The 18,529-nt window shown below is 40.9% G+C and overlaps 1 protein-coding gene across 1 annotated transcript in view; it reads right to left on the bottom strand.

The window, feature by feature from the left end:
• The window catches only part of LOC106708247 (Down syndrome cell adhesion molecule-like protein Dscam2), an 89,662-nt gene that overhangs the window by 2,139 nt on the left and 68,994 nt on the right, over positions 1–18,529 (bottom strand). Inside the window, exons 5-25 of the mRNA XM_045680889.1 lie at positions 15,580–15,741; positions 10,479–10,625; positions 10,265–10,382; positions 9,940–10,150; positions 8,864–9,080; positions 5,350–5,503; positions 5,120–5,268; positions 4,896–4,986; positions 3,896–4,080; positions 3,514–3,659; positions 3,286–3,421; positions 2,942–3,061; positions 2,615–2,788; positions 2,379–2,523; positions 2,124–2,272; positions 1,676–1,943; positions 1,414–1,580; positions 944–1,014; positions 551–773; positions 298–425; positions 23–194 (exon numbers count right to left, since the gene is read on the bottom strand). Coding sequence (XP_045536845.1) covers positions 23–194; positions 298–425; positions 551–773; positions 944–1,014; positions 1,414–1,580; positions 1,676–1,943; positions 2,124–2,272; positions 2,379–2,523; positions 2,615–2,788; positions 2,942–3,061; positions 3,286–3,421; positions 3,514–3,659; positions 3,896–4,080; positions 4,896–4,986; positions 5,120–5,268; positions 5,350–5,503; positions 8,864–9,080; positions 9,940–10,150; positions 10,265–10,382; positions 10,479–10,625; positions 15,580–15,741 — 3,333 coding nt within the window. The remainder of the gene's footprint in view (positions 1–22; positions 195–297; positions 426–550; positions 774–943; positions 1,015–1,413; positions 1,581–1,675; positions 1,944–2,123; positions 2,273–2,378; positions 2,524–2,614; positions 2,789–2,941; positions 3,062–3,285; positions 3,422–3,513; positions 3,660–3,895; positions 4,081–4,895; positions 4,987–5,119; positions 5,269–5,349; positions 5,504–8,863; positions 9,081–9,939; positions 10,151–10,264; positions 10,383–10,478; positions 10,626–15,579; positions 15,742–18,529) is intronic.

The raw sequence follows: 18,529 nt of genomic DNA, 5'->3' as shown, positions 1-18,529 counted from the left end.
CGTGTAAGGAGCCAGTGGTTACCGTCATCGAGCGTGGCGCAATAGGTGTGCGCGGGCGGGCCAGCTCCGGCCGCAGTGCGCGCGCGCACCTGCAGAGAGTAGTTGCCGGCGCGCGCTGCAGACACCACCGCCTCGGCGCTACCCGCACGCCTCGTCTCCGGCATGCCCTGCAGTTCGCCTTCTAAGTTTACGGCCTGCAAAAATTGTAAATCTGATTTGTTTATTTTTTTGTACGACTTATTCTAAAGTAAACTACTACCTAACTAAACTGAAATTGAAAATAGAAAAATAAATTACTTGATAAGTAATTTCGTATCCGAGCAGCAGTCCTCCGCGCTCAGGAGGCGGTGGGGGCTCCCACCACAGCCGCAGCGACTGCGCCGACAGCGCCTCGCACCGTAATCCTTGCGGCCCCGACTCCGGTACTTTCGTACAAAAAGTTAAGAATAAGTTTAACTTAGATCCAATTTTGTTCACGGTGATAATTTTTCAGAATCAGTTTTTAAAACAGTATCAAAGAATCACAAAGACTTTTTTTGGTTGGACTAACTGTCTTCTAGAGTGGCGGCGCCAAGCGGTACAGAGAGCGGCCCGGCACCGACCGCGTTGTACGCCTGTACGCGCAGTTCGTAGCGCGCGTGCGGCCGGAGAGCGCCCAGACGCGCGCGCGTACTACGCCAGCCGGGCACGGTGAGCGCGTGCGACGCGTTATTCCCGCGCCACCATACCGCATACCCCAGCAGCTCACCGTTCCACGACTCTTGCGGTGGCGCCTGTACGAAATTACATCATATGTCATCATCATCCAATGATTTAAACATTTTTACAATCGTAGTCCTTATTAATTTTGACGTGAGGGATTATGCGACGAAAAGTAATAAATTTAAGAATTCGTTACAATTCACACTAGCGAGGAAATTTGTGTACAACTATGACGTGTTACCTGCCATTTGACAAGCAGCTCTCCGGGAGCGTCCGCTTGTATTTCAATGTTGTGAGGAGGCTCAGATGGCTCTGCAACAGTATATTCATAAATGTAATAAAGGAGATAAATTTAAGATTACTGAAGAATATAAGCAAGGTAAGGTACGGTCTATTTAAGATTACTGAGAATACAATATCTAAAAAGGCCTAAGGACACTTTCGATTTCATTTTTATTTATGCTATCTTTACGGGTAAAATAAATTGAAGCGACGCGATTCTTAACGACGTTATTTTACTAATACTACCCACGACTGCGACGTAGACTACAAGTACGACGGCTTGACATTTCCGTTTTCCGTCTTATCTGGTATCTCGTCGCATTTTTGACTCATCTTGGCGGTACTAGAAATTGTAATATGAAATACTACAATTTCTAGTACCGGAAAATCATTATACGCTTTTTTAACTATTAATTTTAGAATAGAGACCTTCTTCCAAGGTGTGCACGATGACGGGGTCAGAGTAGTCGCTGTCGCCGATGTCGTTGACGGCGGCGATGCGCAGCGCGTACGCGGTAGCTGGACGCAGACCCTCCACAGAGAACTCAAGCACTGCATCTCCCTCCGCTTCCCTCTCTCCTTCTTTTGACTCCTGCCTGTTGATGTCATTGTTTTATTACTTTTGCAGGCATGGCACGAAAATATACATTCTTAAATGTATCAGTTTTCAACTCTTTCATATGAAGTTTACCTCTGCTGCACTAAATCCGGTGGTATCTCCCGAGTGGGCGCATCGGTCCAGTCAGCCTGCTGTGGGCGCGGCCCTGCAAGCTGGGTGCCGAGCTGGGTGCCGAGCTGCGTGCCAAGCTGCGTGCCGTGCTGTGTGGCACCTACGACGCGGTACTGCAGGCGGTGCGCTCGCAGGCGGGCGTTACCGTCATAGCCACGCCGCCACGCCAGTCGTGCCGCTCGGGCCGCCCGCCACACCACGCGGAGACCGCGCGGCGCCTCCGGGAACTCTGACAATACACCACCGTAAAATAATAATAAGATTTTTGAAAAATGATAACCCAGATAAAAAATGTGTCAATTATCGCTGCGCTTCGACTTTAATTTTCTTACAAAGCTCGGGCATTTACTGGCATCAGATTAAATATTAAATTGGCATATTTAAACGAGAATACATGAATAAGAATAACCTTGTACTGCGAGATAGATGAGCAGCTCGTCGCGGCCGTAGGCGTTCTCGGCGCGGCAGCGGTAAACGCCAGAGTCACGGCGCTCGGCGTGTGCGATGCTCAGCGTTGAGCTGGCACCGCTCTCCGACCGCTTCTCCGACACTGACACCCTGGCGACACAAAAATATATAAATAGTTACATTATCTTTGCAGTTCATTTGTTTTGTTACATAAGATTTTTAAATTTTCCAATGCAGACAATTTATTCTATGTAACCTGTAAGTGGAGAGGTCGAGGCGCTGCGTGTTGTGCGTCCAGTGCAGCTGTATGGGCGGATCGCCGCGCGCCGCGCACACCAGCGCCGCGCCCGCCGTGCGTCGCACTGACATGTTTCGCGACGAAAACTCGAAATGCGCCGGCTCTGATATACCACATTGATATAACTACAGATTAAAATATATTTCTTGCTGCATCTTTTGCGATGAAATACGCAACAATAAATGTGTAATTACCGTTCACAGAGACGGTGATGACCTTGGAGAGCCCTCTGCCGACACCGTTGTCCGCGCGGCACATGTAGCGGCCCTCGTGCGCGCGTGCTGCCTCCGCCGCGCTCAGCGAGCCGTTGCGCAGCACCAGCAAAGGCGCCGGTTCCAGCTGCGACAGTGGCCGGAACTCGCCACCACCTGACCATACCGTTTGAATCAATATATCCATCCCTATTCAAACGCATAGCAGAAGCACAAATCTGTGAATTTAGCATCTTTATTCATAATTTGTTACGTTTAGAAAATCGTAACTTATGTAGTAGATAGGTAATTGATACCAAATCTTTGTACCTTGTGCTTTTAGCCATGCAATCTGTGGCTCGGGGTAGCCCTTGGTTGAGCAATGCACAATGATCTGTGTGCCCAACAGGACTGATGCATCTTGAGGCTCGAACACCCATGATGGAGCGACTGAAATTTTAAAATACTCGTAGTATGGATGTAATTACACCCAAAATACGCGTTAGCCGAAGAGTTTTGGAAAACCAAGACCCCATGGGTTGAATTATCTTAACAATCGTACACTCAATATAAAGTAAAAAAAACAATCTTGATGACAGAAGCAACAATATCGAAATTTAATCCATGGCTAAAAGATCATATAATATACAATATCACTATTATAAACAATGAACCTTTGACAGCCAAGCGAGCAGTGTGGTTGACCTCGGCGGCGGTGTTGCTGGCCACGCACGTGTATTCACCGCTGTGCTGTGACGTCACGTGCGAGAATATCAGGAAGCTGAACTCGTCTAGGGACTTTTCTTGCACCTGATAATGCATACGGCTATTAACTCAAGTTATTTAGCAAATAGCCACGTGAGTCAAATTTAAAGTTGTTCAATTTATCTAGTAGGCTGTACCTGCAAATTGGAGGGTATGTGCTGACCGTCCTTGAGCCAGGAAAAGTAGACGGGTTTATCGCCGGACGTGATGCCGCACAGCACCTGTACTGAACTGCCTTCAACCAGGTCCGCCGGGAACGAGAAGCCCGCTATCTTAGGTGGATCTGCATAAGGACATATGGCCTTTTGGACTTTGAACTACGATACAATCCCGAATAAAGTAGTTTTATGGACTTTTTTTTTAAAGGGAAGGCCTACTTTGTGTCGCTCCTGCGACATCTATATTAGTTAGTTTATAAGTGCATTTGCAAAGTTATGCAATTGAATGATTTTTTTAATGCAACTTTTCAGCTTTGAATAGAGCCCCGAACTCACACCGTTTTTCTAAATAAAAGCTTACTTCTAACGAATATCTGCACGTCTTTCTGCGCGTAGTGTCCGGAAGGCGCGGTGACCCGGCAGGAGTAGAGGCCGGCGTCAGCGGGCTCGGCCGGCCACAGACGCAGTGCGCCCCCCGCGCCTGTCGCGCGTCCTCCCCCCAACTCTCCGCCAGCCCCGTCGCCTCCGCGCTGCCACCGGATTTCGCTAATAGCCACACAAAAAGCTTGAGGAGTAGAACGAGACATGAGAGCCGAAAACAACCGAAGAGAGGCGTGAAGCACCTCAATCCTCGGACTAATTAAGTTTTCTTTGAGAGAACTTTGTGAAGTGTTCAAAGCGGTCCGCCTCTCATTTTTACAATCGTTAAACGATAAATGTCGAATAAGTTAGGGTACGACTACGAACTGCAAATGTTATGTAAGTTAGTTGTTATGAGTATGAAAGTTAATCTATTATTCGAATATTAAAAAAATCTGACTAAAAATTTGAGGTTATTGAAATTTCAAGTCAATCACCAAGTACGTAACTACATATATATATATATATATATTGACGTCAAAATTTTATTTTCTAAAGGTCGCTCCGAATTTTTATAAATTTCCAAGGTAAATACTTTATATCTTTTTAAAAGAGAAATTTATAAAAATTCGGAACGACCTTTAGAAAATAAAATTTTGACGTCAAATTTTCAGAATCTTTATATTATTTTACACTTAAAAAGATGACATGACGAGAAAAAAAAATCTGATTTTCGGCAATTTTGGAATTTTTCAAAAATTCTGAGCGACCTTTTAAGAATTTTTTTTAACCTGTCCTTTGGTGGAGGTTCTTAAAACATAGTAAACTCACATATTTTCACACGAGAATCGAAAAAAACAAAAATTTTATTTTTTTGAATCACCCTAATATATATATATATATATATATGTCATTTCTACAACAAAGATTGAAATAGCTGTTCCATTCTTTATTAGTGTAAAAAACTTATAATCTCTCTAAACAAATGCACCTCCATCAACCTGATTGGAAATCCGGAGTAGGGGCAGTAGACAGTCGCATTGACGCCGGCCACCACGCGCAGGGGCCCGATGCTGCGGATGGATGGTGGCCCTGCCAAGTGCATAAAATATTGTTGTTACAAACACTGACATGATCCATCAGATGTTCAAAACGGCTTCGGATCAATGTTATCTATAGTTATAGCGCTTGATGTATTCTAATGGAATCCGAAGTATTGACGAACCGTAAACATTTAGCCTAGTAGAATGCTCTGCGGCGCCGCGGGAATTGTGCGCGCGGCAGGTGTAACGACCTCCATCCGCCGCACGCACCGACGTTATGTTCAGGTAGCTCACCACATCGCCATTCGGCCTCATGAACTGGCTGATGCTCCTGAAGTACAAAAACCTTGCATTCATTAATGCTCCGAAACTTTGATTTCGTGAAGCTTCTTAGCGAAGAAAAGTAGCTAACCGCTGGGGGGTGTTGAGTTCCTCTATGGGCTGTCCGTCGAGCAGCCAGGTAAAGCGTGGCGGCGGCGCACCTGAGGCGGCGCAGTGCAACGCCAGCGCGGGCCCCGGGTGCAGCGCCTGTTCGATGAACGTGTAGTGCAGCTCCGGCGCCGTGTCTGGAACGTTCAATAACAAAAAATATAGATAAAGCCTACGCTGAAATACTTATCATAGAAATATCGTGTTTGTAATTTCACAATTTAAACGACCCCATTCTAACTTTAATCTATGGCTATATAGGAGCAATATAAGAAATTGAAACGTTTTGCCTGATAAATGTAAGATCATCTGACGTTTATGAATTCTCCGCAGTTAACATTACTATCATAAACTAATAAAACGATCACAAGTGCCATAACAAAAGGTAAATGGTCAATTCCCAATCCAGTGATGAGAAAGCCGCGTATATCTTAGTACAACTGCCTTCATGATGTGTCGTCGTTAGGAAGGCAATATTCCCAAAGTTAATGGCGCAGGGCACGCGTGACCGGTGACAAACGGGCTGCCATACATCGCCCTCCGCCGGGTCGTATCGGCCTCCCATACCGCGCCGGTCGCTTTGTTTATGTGGCGGTGGCGACATTTGCGCACGTTGATTGGATTCTGTTTTGGCTTTTCCATTACTGATTTATAACTTCCGATTGTCGCGCTCGCTCTCCAGGAACTTTTTGCTATGGTTTTGTTATCGATGCGTCCTGCCCCTCGCCTCTGCCGTATCGTAAATAATGAAAAGAGGAGCAAGATATATAAAGTTTATCATACTTCAATTATTATCATCTAGTTAGAAATATGGTGAAAAGCGGGCTTGAGAGACTTGCCTCCGGTGTTACGTTCACTTAGGTTCCGATTCGAGGCATTGTGCTAGGTCAAGAATTCGATAATTCTAAATGGTAAAAACTAATTGCAACTGCAAACATAATTCAAAAAGAAGAAACTATTTCATTTCTAAATTGTAATAACATAACAGTTACATAGTATTTGATTTCTTGCAAATACAGCCCAGCAGTGGGCGTAACGAGGCTGAATGGATGGATGGATGGACATGGAACCAAAAAAATTAATGAACGTTGTAGTTGTAATAAAGAAGCATTAGTATAAATAGATAAGGAATTTAAAAGTAAGCATTAGTAAAAAAAATTCTATGACATGGGCCGAGGACGCTCTGGCGACTTGCCCGACTGTCATCCCCAATTCTGAGAAGATTTACTGGTTTTCCCGTTTTCCAATTTTAATGGACATGTTACACGTTCAATATTTAAAAGTGAAAAATTTATTATTTCGGGAAAACGTAAATGACTCGAAATCATCATCATCATCATCATCATCAGCTCACTATACGTCCCCACCGAGGGGCTCGGAGCCTACCCCAAGTTAGGGGTGACTAGGCCATAGTCAACCACGCTGGCCAAGTGCGGGTTGGTTGACTTCACACATATCATTGAATTTCTTCTCAGATATGTGCAGGTTGCATCACGATGTTTTCCTTCACCGTAAGAACGTCGGATAAATGTACATATGTAAATCGAAAATCGAAAAACACATTGGTACATGGCGGGATTCGAACCCAGGACCTGCAGATTGCAAGTCAAGTGCTTAACCCCTGAGCCACCGACGCTCTATAACTCTACAAAATACTAAACTCGAAATAACTTTACAAAATTATAATTATTAAGAGTGAGTAGTATTTCAAAAGGACGTTCGTCAGTAAATTTTTTAGCGAAGCGAGCACAGCTAAAAGCGCTTTAAAAAGTCTGTAACCATAAAAATTTTGGATTATGGTCTGGAAAAATGTATAGGATACTAATTAAGTTTTATTTCAATTCCGCGCGGACAAAGTCACGGACAAAAGATAGTATTAGAAGTAGTAGTTGCAAAAGATAAAATTAATATGGCAATACGAGAATAACGTTCATCTCTCGTTTGATGCAGGTAATGTTGCAGGTTCATAATTAACGAGTGTATTTTATCAATATTCAATTAAGATCGCGCGGTGCACGAGCTGCGCCCGATTTTAATAGATTTCGGTAACGCAACGTTCCGCGCTGCCCGCTGCCCGCTGCCCGCTCCCCGTGGACTGTGGCGTATATTGGAGTCCTGGTTATGAACTACGAGAGATTTTATTTTTGTTATGATATTGTGAAATTTCTGTAACAAGTTATCTACCGCTAGAACTCCACCTGACCTCAAACTGAACTAAACAAATTAATGACGATTATGAAAATAGTAAATCAATGAGAACCCGGGACATCTTAAATGATGATTTTTAGTCCATGACACACGAAGACCAGTAAAGAACAAATACTTGAGGTTAAAAACTAATACTTTCAAATTATTTGTAAAAGGGATTTTATGATATTTGTTTTAGTTGACTTGGGCCACAGGTTACCTGTCAGGCGGCGAGTGACGCATGGCCTGTCCGGTCATTACTGCAGCGCAGTTTAATCAATAACTGACCCGGATCCGCTTCCCCCTTGTCACCCCTCACACATATCCCCCCAACTATCCACTACGTATATGCAAATTATTCCCTGATCATTATTGTCAAATGCGTTGATCTTACTATCAGAGAGTAATTGATAAATGTGTGGCCGTGAGTCATCTCTTTCCGCCTAATGTCTTTGTGAGCAGTATCAAAGTAATAGAATATGAAGCGTTCCAATTCAGGATAGCGTATTGTTCCTGCGATATTCTTCACATTTTCACACGATATTTTTATTAAAATACACAATAATAAAATTACATGAAAAACATAATATTACTGAGGACGTTTGACATATTTTTTCTCTCTCTTTACCAAGATTTTCTTAAACAGGCGGCGTATAATGAAGTGCTGTAAACTTTTAGGCAGCAAAGCTGTGCTGTATCCCCGAGTATTATTTAAGAGCAATTAAAAGCTGGCGCGAATAAGTTTGCGTCCGAGTCGGAAGCTGTTGGTGGCCGTATATCATCTGCTTACGTAAGAAATTGTTGGTTTTGCTGTTGAAGTTATATAAATCTTAATACAAAAAGATCAATCTGTTGTTGAAATATTTTGCTTACGATCACCTTTATTTCATTTAAACATCTCGGCCCAGATGAAAATCAATTAAATAGATCCCCGGTGCCGGCGACAAAGGCACTTTGCATTGACAATGTGACAAGCTCTCAGCAAGCAGCAATATCTTTCAACTGGGAGTCTGGGAGTAAGAAGCTCAGTTTCAGCGCTGCGATCGTCGTTTTTTCTTGAATAAATTTAAATACTTAAAAGTCTTTTGTTAGACTACTTTTCCTACAATCCTTTCGGCACCTATATAATGGAAATGCCGTCTTACTTTGAAATTACTTTAGGGAAAATCATTTTACATTTAACTTTGTATATCATGCAAGTTAAGTTTTATGATACGAATTACTATCTTTTTGAGAAAATCGAAATAGTGTTTTGATATTATTTTCTGGTAGAAACAGTTAGTTTGATAGTGAATGTCTGTGTGACTGACCACCCAGGCGCAGCTCGGCGGCGGCCTGCGCGCTATCGAGGTCGCGCTCCGCGAAGCACTGGTACATTCCGCGGTGCGCGCGCGCCACTCCATGCACCCGCAGCGTGCGTTCGGCTCCGCCCACCGGCACGCCATCGTGCAACCAGCGCACGCGCGCCTCGCCGCCGCCACCCTCCACCGTACAGTTGAACACCACTGAGCTCCCAGAATTTGCCACCTGTGTATAGAATGTACTCACAGTTACTGACATTTCCCTGTCCACCAACCACTGTTCGTGTCAACGCTTGGACGGCACTAATCCCGCGAGACGGCGCGTCCGCTCAATAAATTATACAAACCCGGAGTCCGGTACATTCCATTAATCATTTACGAGTCTACCGCTTCTTATTCGGCATTTGTTTAAAATATTTATTGCTAAATAAAATGCTTGGTCACAGGAACCATTTTAAAATATTAAATATTAAGTTACGTAATGCATTTAATATTATTTTTGCAACAAAAAGAGAGATTATTACTGTATTCATTGAGATAAAATCTACATCAATCAGGTGATGCTTGTAGATGCGGAAGAATAAATTGTTCTCTGTAAGTAATTAGACACACAATTGATTTTAGTTTCAAAATTTTTTTCATATCTTTACAGATTGGTTGTGATAAAAATTCAATACAAAATATTTAAATCTATTGTATATAATCTGTCGTGTACTTTGTCGATATAATAAGGTATCCAACATTACATGTAAAATATTTATATGTTTAAGTTTCCGTCACGTCACGTCACGTCGAACTGGCGCACGTGTCTTGTATCGTAACTTGATTACTCCACGATCCCCGAGCCAAAGTCAGTGGAGAACATGCCAGTAATCTAATTGTTGCGAAAATTCTATACGCTGAAATATTGTATGCGTTATATTTTTAGGTGGATTCAGATCCAGTCATCATCATTCAACAAGTAATATATAGGTACAGATTACATATTAAAAGTTTTTACAACATGTCAGTTACACACTACTGGTAATTTGTTACACTGTTATCTGTGATAATTATCTCGTGTTCCGGATTGTAGCTGCGTGTACCTGCAGCTGGGGGTGCACGGTGACGACGAGGCGCGAGCGCACCCTGAGGGTAGCGTCGCGGCGCTGTTCGCCGAACTGGTTGTGCGCGCGGCATGTCCACACGCCCGCGTCCGCCGGCTGCGCGCGCCTTATCACCAGCACCTGCTGCGCCACCGACACCCGCACGCTGGCCGACACTGGGCTCAGCCGCCCGTTCACGTGCCGGAACCAACTTCAGTCAAACACAATCGATATCGAAACGAATAAGGCAGAAAACAACAAAGAAGGTCTTTTTTGTTTAGTTAAGTATTTTTGACAGAATGGACACATGTAATTCCCAAAGAACCTGTAGGTCGGCGGCGGGCTGCCGATGGCGCAGCAGACGAGCCTGATGTCGCCGCCCTGGGTCACCGTCTCGTCCTCCGATATCGTCAGCATGCGCGGTGCCATGCTGCCTGTCGAATCTGTTATTAAACATATACGATTAATATTTTTAATTGTAACTGTTCCAGTAAAATTCTACCTGCATAAGGCGTAACTAAATTTGACGCAAAACTTACGAGAGACAACGAGCATGGCAGGCGGGCTGCGGCGCTTCTCGCCGGTGAGCGCGTGCTGCGCCTCGCACGTATAGGCGCTGGTGTCATCAGGGCGGGCGTCGCGTACAACCAACACGTCGCCGCGGCTGCCGCCCACCACGTACCGACCTGCAGGCAAGCAATGGTATAGCTGACAGATGGCCCCAATGATCAGCCCTATTCTCTTCTCATAGGGTGGTCTTCTACAAATTGAACTGAACTGAAACTGAACTGACCAGCTGTGCAGTTATAAGGAAAACTATTTAAATTTAACTAACATTAACATGTGTCCATCACATCACGATCCTGGTCACAAATGTACGTCGGGTACCCGGGTATTTAGCCCTGGAAGTTTTTTCGATAAACACACGTCGTGTTGTAAAAAAAAACTTTCCCATATTGAGAGCAACTTCAAAGCAAGTTGCAGCAATATCAAGTTGTTCGCTTTGTAGGTAAGCACTGAGTCCTTCAGGTCCTCAAACTCAAACTAACTTGCTCTTACACTAACAGCAGAGGAAAATGAAAAGTTGGATATTGTCTGATAGATACTACTGCTACTGGTACTACTGCAAGGGATCTTTTTATTTATTTATTCACGGGACGGTTTCATGACATAAAAGCTAAGATAACTTGTGTTATTCAAAAGCATATTACTGATTTTAAACAATAGACGATTAACGAATATTGATTATAAGACGATTACATTATGTCGAAGTTCGCGATATTAAAATGAGATGAGGAAGCGGATTGAGTGCACTCACACAATGACAACGCGACAACATTCGAGCATCGCCGATGATTCCCCTCAGAATTTTATAGTCGCTCTCTCCTCAAGAAGGGTCAAATTGCTTTCATATCTATACAAACGCGTTGGCTAAACCATTCTGGGTCAACTACCGTATCAATAGAAATTGGAAGAGAACGCGATAAATGCGATGATCGAGATTTGTGCGAATGTAATATTTGTTTATTTGCTCTTACTGTTGTTATTGTTATCACAGAAAAGTTATGTCCAACCTAATTTGGAAAAATGTGATGACAAGATACACTTTCAACTAAAACATTCAGAGTAACCGAATTAAAATTCGTTCTAAATTTCAATGCTTATTAGGAATATTGCATGAATGGATAACAAAATAAAACTATCTAAATAACCGTATATATGGTCTAATAAAAGATTTAACAACAAACTTTACAATATATAAAAACCGTTTAAGGCAAACAAAAGAGGCGCAAATTTATCAAAGTATTTAATGTGTTCAAATATTTTGCAGCACTTTTCCACACGAGTATACTCGAGGTCGTTCTCTACTTCGCTTACGATCAGATAACTTTCAGCTCGGAGTTTTTCAATGAATTCTAAATGGGCCAGCCACCCGCCACCCGCCGCCCGCCGTCCACCGTCTCACCGGCCATCCATTCCATCTTAACTCGCCTTTTTCGTTCCCCCGTGCAATTGTCGCCGTCGCCGATGCTCCTGATAGTATTGTTACTCTCTTGCCCCGCTCTAGTGGACTTTTGTAGCCTTTTGTTGCAAATAACTTTCGCTCGAGGACATTTAGAGCTTTTACATTGTTGACGAGGAGACAAGATAATGCTGCTTATGAAAATCTACATCTGTGCAGCGGTGTTACGGTGTACTAGTTTTTACGTACCTATAATACATTGACAGCCACAGATAATACTATAGAATACTAGTAGCAGGACTTGAAAGAGCGACTCTTGTGTTAGTTATAACGGCCATTTCTCGTAGACAAAACAATAAAAAAGTACTAATACTCATTTGAACTGAGACTGCTAAAAGAATGAACCGTGTCATCCCGAGCCTCCAACAAAGGCTCAAAGGCACCATTAATTATACAATTAGTGATTCCAACTAACGAACATCGTCACCGCCGCGCCGTCTGCCGCAGCCGTGTGCACTCCTACAATACGTTTAATTTTATGAGCCGACGAAGCGTAATGTTATAATTAGTTGTTATCACATACGACTAAGTGAGACAATGTACAGATGGATCTGCATGACCTAGCTCATTGTTGGCGCAGGACAAAGGATGTCGCGGTGATCGGTGAGAGGCGGCAGAGCGACGGCAGCCGTACAATGAGCACGCTGTACTGTAACGTGTACATTTTAATATATCACTACTTGCGGTGAATCGGCTATGTGAATGCGATGTAATAATTGTTCCTGCTTGTGAATGATATATGATAGTTCTTGATAATGGAATAGAGCGGATTTTAACTCTCTTATATTAAATTTTGTTTGTGCAAAACTAACTACCTATTTATATTATGGTGTTATTATACTAATAGCTCGCGATTACGTCCGTGCAGAATTAAAAAAATTAGTAGCTTAAGTATGTGTTCTTCCTGGCTATGTTTTACATCTATTCCAAATTCCAATGAGATCTGTTTAGCAGTTATGGAGATACCTAATAATATTCAACCATCCATCCATCTAAACATTAGCATTTATAATATTAGCAAGATTATTTCTAGCATTAATTTTAATAGTTAGATTAAACATTAATATTGCACTTAACTTATCATATATTGCTAGATAGGGATACTTTAGCTCATAACATATCGCGACTCCGCTCCGAGGACGTAACGAGATCCACACATTTATTTTATTACTTCGACATTTACTTTTATGATGTTGGAAAGAAACTCCCAATATCATCGTGAAACAACAACCAAACTTTATGTACTAAAACAAATAATGAACATACTAAGGGACTGATAATGTCTAGTACATTAAATTGGTCACAGACTTATTACTTGCTAAGTACTTACATTGTGGTGTGTGTATTTAACCACATACACACATTTAAACACACACTTATCGCAAAAGTTGAATTTTATCTTAAATATCGACGGGAAACATTTAAAAAGAGGATTAATCTTTATTTATTACAAATAGTTTGGCAAATGTCCTGCTATATTTAGTAATTAATTACTTACATATATATTAATTGGTAAAACAAAGATGAATAATTTTATGTGTATTGTTATATAATCTCCAGCATTGCTTAAGTCTTTACTACGTCATAACATTTGAACCTAACGTAACAACGATCTTATGAGTTACACGAGTGTCGTAAAACGAAATTGCGAACAGTAAACTCGTTGTATTAGCATGGGAGGGGGAGAATTCGGCAGTGGAGGGTTTGTGGTGACAGAGACCTTAGCAGCGAGCTCATCAATCTGCCTACAGCCTTCAGCGTTACAGTAATCTGTATAAACGACAGCGTAACCTGAAAGTTGTCTCCGCGCCTCCCTAAAGTGTCTCACAACCGCGGGATATGTTAATTTTAATTTATCCCGGGCAAAAGCTGAAATAATTTCTCTTTGTTATAACTAAGACTGATGTAACTATGGCAAAATAACTTTTAACAACAAAAAAAAACAAGAAGAACAACATAACATAGGACGTATATCGAATCAAACAGTACAGCTAAGTAGTACATTAAACGAATCCAAATGGTTATCTTTCTAAAACGTATTGGTCCAATAAAATCAACCCGGTGCCGCCTTCAATCTCTGTAGATAATTTATGAGTGGAGTGGCGAGACGCGGCAACTTCCCGAGACTGCATCAACACTAAACTCGAACATTAAACTTGCATTAGTGCCGCTTAACTTTCGCCGGCACTTTTAATTTGCAATATTATTGCGCTCTGTTTGGACACCGCCGTGCTCTATATACAATTTTAATTCACTTTTTTTTATGAGCCGATTTTCTTCTGGATGGGAATGTTTCGTCTTATTGTTTTGTATTGTAATATTTTTTTATCTACTTAAATTTCTGGATATCAATAATATTATTTTATCAAATAATAGTACTCAAGTACATCCATCTGTAATTCAATTCAAACATGAAAATCATAAACCTATTATTATATTCGAATCTTTTACTAGGAATTTGGAATTGTTGCCTCGTAATTGTTGTCGTATTTTGTAATGAACACAAGATAATAATCTAGATGCTTCCATGATTGTAACTGAACCGTGTTCGTTTAATATCATATAGTATATACGAGTACATGTATGTCTCCGCAGCTCACAGCTCGCCGCAGTTAAGCTCAGCTCAGCTCACGCCTTCATTATAAATTCAGGCATCGCTTCAATTATCTCACTATTGTTGTTAATCTTATGAGATGATGCTGCCGTATTATGGATACACGTAGGATAGACATTGTCTCTAAAATGACGCCTCTGAACACGTTTAATGAAGTATTACTATGAAGGAGACGCAATTTGGATAGCAATAAAAAGTATTATGCAAATCTTAATAAATTCAAGTTCACATGGATTTAAATAGTTGTTATTATATAAATGAGTTATTATAGTAATCTTAGATAATAGTAACATTTTAGAGGTCCCGTTTGGGAGCAATCACGTCACAGACCGTCGAGAGCTTTGTATTAATAAAGACACTGGGCCAGAGACAATTTAAGCCTTTTGAGTAATAACATGTACCTGCCTGCTAATGAACCTGTGACCCACATACCATTAGCTTCCGTTGTTGACTAGTAATTTTCAAATATATATTATGTTCTTCAAGACAAGTTTTCAAAAAGGTGACTCTAGTGGAGACTAGCGTTAAATATAAATAAATGTTAAGAGTACTTAATATATAAGAGTTACGCATTGTCTGTGAATAAACACTTAAATACAATTTAACGGCTCTAATCCAGTGAATTAGAAGACATAAAGTAACGCCGCTCGAGTCCGAAACAGCTGCGTTTATAGTCTGGGCGAGGAGAAAAATTCTCAATATTATCCCCTCGCGGAATGAAACCGGCACCCCTTCCCGGACTGGTGCGATACGGGGAGTCAAATTAATTTGGTCTTTATAACACGACGCAGAGGGTGCCCTAACATACCTCTGGCACCGCTCCAGAACATGTTAGGTACATTCCAAACATTACTCTGACCTGTTAGCACCACTTATACATTATACATTAACAAACGTTATATTAAACGTTAATAATAATAAGTCCGATTAATTAAAAAAACAAAGGTTTGATTATACTTAAGTATTTTTAATGTACGATTAAGTACAAGACCTCATATCTTACCGGTGTCAGAAGCCATGGGTGCGAGCGCGAGGCCGTCTTTGTACCAGGTGGTGTGGAGGACGTGGGCGCGCACGGACGGCGTGGGCACGCACGTGAGCAGCGCCGCGCCGCCAGCCACGCCCGCAGTCGCATGCACACGCACCTCCCACGCAACGTCCATCACTGCAACAATACACATTTTAAACTAGAGATCACAATTTAAAATAGCTAGTTGATAATTTAAGCTAAGTTATTTTCGCATAAGTTGATAGCCTCAATAAAATCTTTGATAAGTAAATTATATCGGCAACATTGTCAATAATAGTATGTACCATCATACTATAACACCCAGAGCGTTGTTTACAGTTTTTTTTTTGTTCCTATATAAATCTTATCATTGTAACCACAATATCTGGGATGCTTTAAAACTCACATTCGAATTAAAACGCATATTGCACCACATTCAAAGACTGTGTTATTACGAGACAAGTTGTGAAGCATCACTCGCTGTCGCCGCAGCATCTCTTGTCGTAATTAATTGTTGTCGAGTCCGCGAGAGGACGCAAGGCTGTCACGAGCGCTTGTACTACTCCGCTCACCTACAACTGGCCCTTTGTTCTTTAGAAAAATATGCGAAAGCGGCTTAAAATTAAGCTACGCTGAGCGAATGCTCTATGTTAAGTGAATAGTTATTAAACAAATTCAGAAATGTACCTCATTAAAATTAGAAAACAAATTCGTGATATATGTATGTTTAAACTAAGAAGAAGGGAAAATTGAACACATAATTATTTGTGAAAATTTGTTTTTACTTTATAGGCACAAATAAATCTCAACTTTTTAATTAATACCAATAAATAATTAGACAAAAATCCAGCATATCCAATTGAACAATAACCAAAGTGTGCCAGTGGGCGACGCGTCGCGGCGCGGCGCGGCGCGGCGCGGCGCAGCCCCGCCTCTAGATTGCTATACCAAATGTCACTGGAATTCGCTTTGAAACTGTACGACCGTTATTACTTGACAAGTTTCCAATTAACTGTTAGATTTGAAGATATAAATAGATTCTTATAAATAAAGTAATAAAATTCAAACACACTATTCTTCTTATTAATTAATTAAAATTAACCTCATCATGCCTAGGTATAAACATTACATTTTTTATTCGATCTATATCGAATTTGATCTTCTGTGTACAATCTGTGTAAAATAATAAGAATGGGTTCTGTTCCCCAAATTAATCTAAGTTATTTGTAGCGTCAGATTATTGTGGAACGAATCAAACAAAAATTGTCTAAGTGATCAAATATTTATTTTTTTGAAACGTTTATATTTTAATGATAAAGCGCGTTTTCATTTCATAAATAATTTCGATACAAACTGTAAAAGGAAAGTTGGAACGATGACAGTTTCTTGGAATTGTTTAGTGAAATATAAATGTTAAACTAATGATCGTCTCGCGTGAAAATTATTTGATTTTGGATTTCGCACTCGCTTTGCCAATTCAGATATTTAGTTATTGTCTCTAAAATTAAAATAAATTTATAAGTTAAACATTGCTTTAGCTAGCCTAAAACAGGGAAGTGATCGTGTCAAAGTTGAGCGAACTGCCAGCAGTTGCCAACGTGTCATCGTCAACTGTCGACGGTCGTAGTCGGCGGTCGGAGGTCGGTGGTCGGCAGGGGAAATCAGTGAGGCGACGGGTGTTTATTATTCATGGGCATCGCGGATTACATTATGCCGTGTCGTGTCCCGGCCGCGGCGGCCGCTGTCATCCTCGGCCGATATCAGCCTTCGTTAATTCGCGCCGCAACGGTGATTACGGTCCATCCCCTAATTCAACGTGACCGGACATTTTTTTATTCAAAGCCAAATATAGCACTGGATGTCTCGTCACCGAATTGTGATTGAAGTTTTTCATAATGAAATAAAAGGGAAACACAAAATCTAATACGAAATCAGGCAACATGACGTGGCAAAATAAATAATTACTGTACGCTGCCTACACCATCTTTCCTGAAAGCAAGTTTATTTGCACGATGTTTGGCTACACAACATTTTTGGTCGATGTTCCACTAACAACGGTCGCAGTTTCTACCTCAAGTAATATGTTGCATTTTCAAAATAGTGAATATAATTCAATGAGTAGCTCTTGCATTACATTTATCTCGCACAGATTTTCCAATAACAAATTACGTATGACAATGATCGAAAAGCAATTTTGTCAATGATGAATTTTGCAGCAGCTGGCGGCGCTTTGATCTCCTCCCTGATTGATTGATCGCATTTACTATTTGATAACAGAAAATAAAACACACAAATCGCGAAGCTCGACATCGTCACGTTGATATACAAAATCTATAGGATGTGAAATTACAATATTTGAAAAAAATTACGTCATATTAAAACATTGCCAACATTCGCCTAAAAATGAAAACAATGTATATTTTGTAAGTTTTATTCTAAACTAGTTTTTACCCGCGACTCCGTCCGCGCGGAATATTATCAGTCAAATCGATTCAGCCGTTCTTGAGTTATAAATAGTGTAACTAACACGACTTTCTTTTATATATACAGAAGATGGAAGATATATATAGGTAGTCATTATATGTACGTACATGTAAAGAAATGCACAATTGTATTTCTGGAAATATGTTAAATAAAAAAAATAATAGGAGAAAAGTTAATTAGTTGGTAACAGGGAGGTGAGAAGTAATATAAAACATCTGTTGCGCACGACGCGGCCTAATTTCTTTTGTTAAAGATGTGAACAGAAATACCAGAGGAAATATCTTCAAATAAAAATTATTGACTTTGTTTTTAAATCCGCAATAAAAGACACTTGTATGGACAAATTCAATGGAAATGAGGAAATCATAACGAATCCCAATTCCCATTTAAAACCTATCTAAAGCATTAGATTTATTGAAACACACAACTTTTAATTGTTAATTTAAGCAGTAAAGCTTTC

Source organism: Papilio machaon, chromosome 2 (assembly GCF_912999745.1).
Source record: "Papilio machaon chromosome 2, ilPapMach1.1, whole genome shotgun sequence".
Taxonomy (NCBI): domain Eukaryota; kingdom Metazoa; phylum Arthropoda; class Insecta; order Lepidoptera; family Papilionidae; genus Papilio; species Papilio machaon.
Note: the sequence above shows the minus strand (reverse complement) of the source record. Positions and strands in the feature narration are given on the sequence as shown.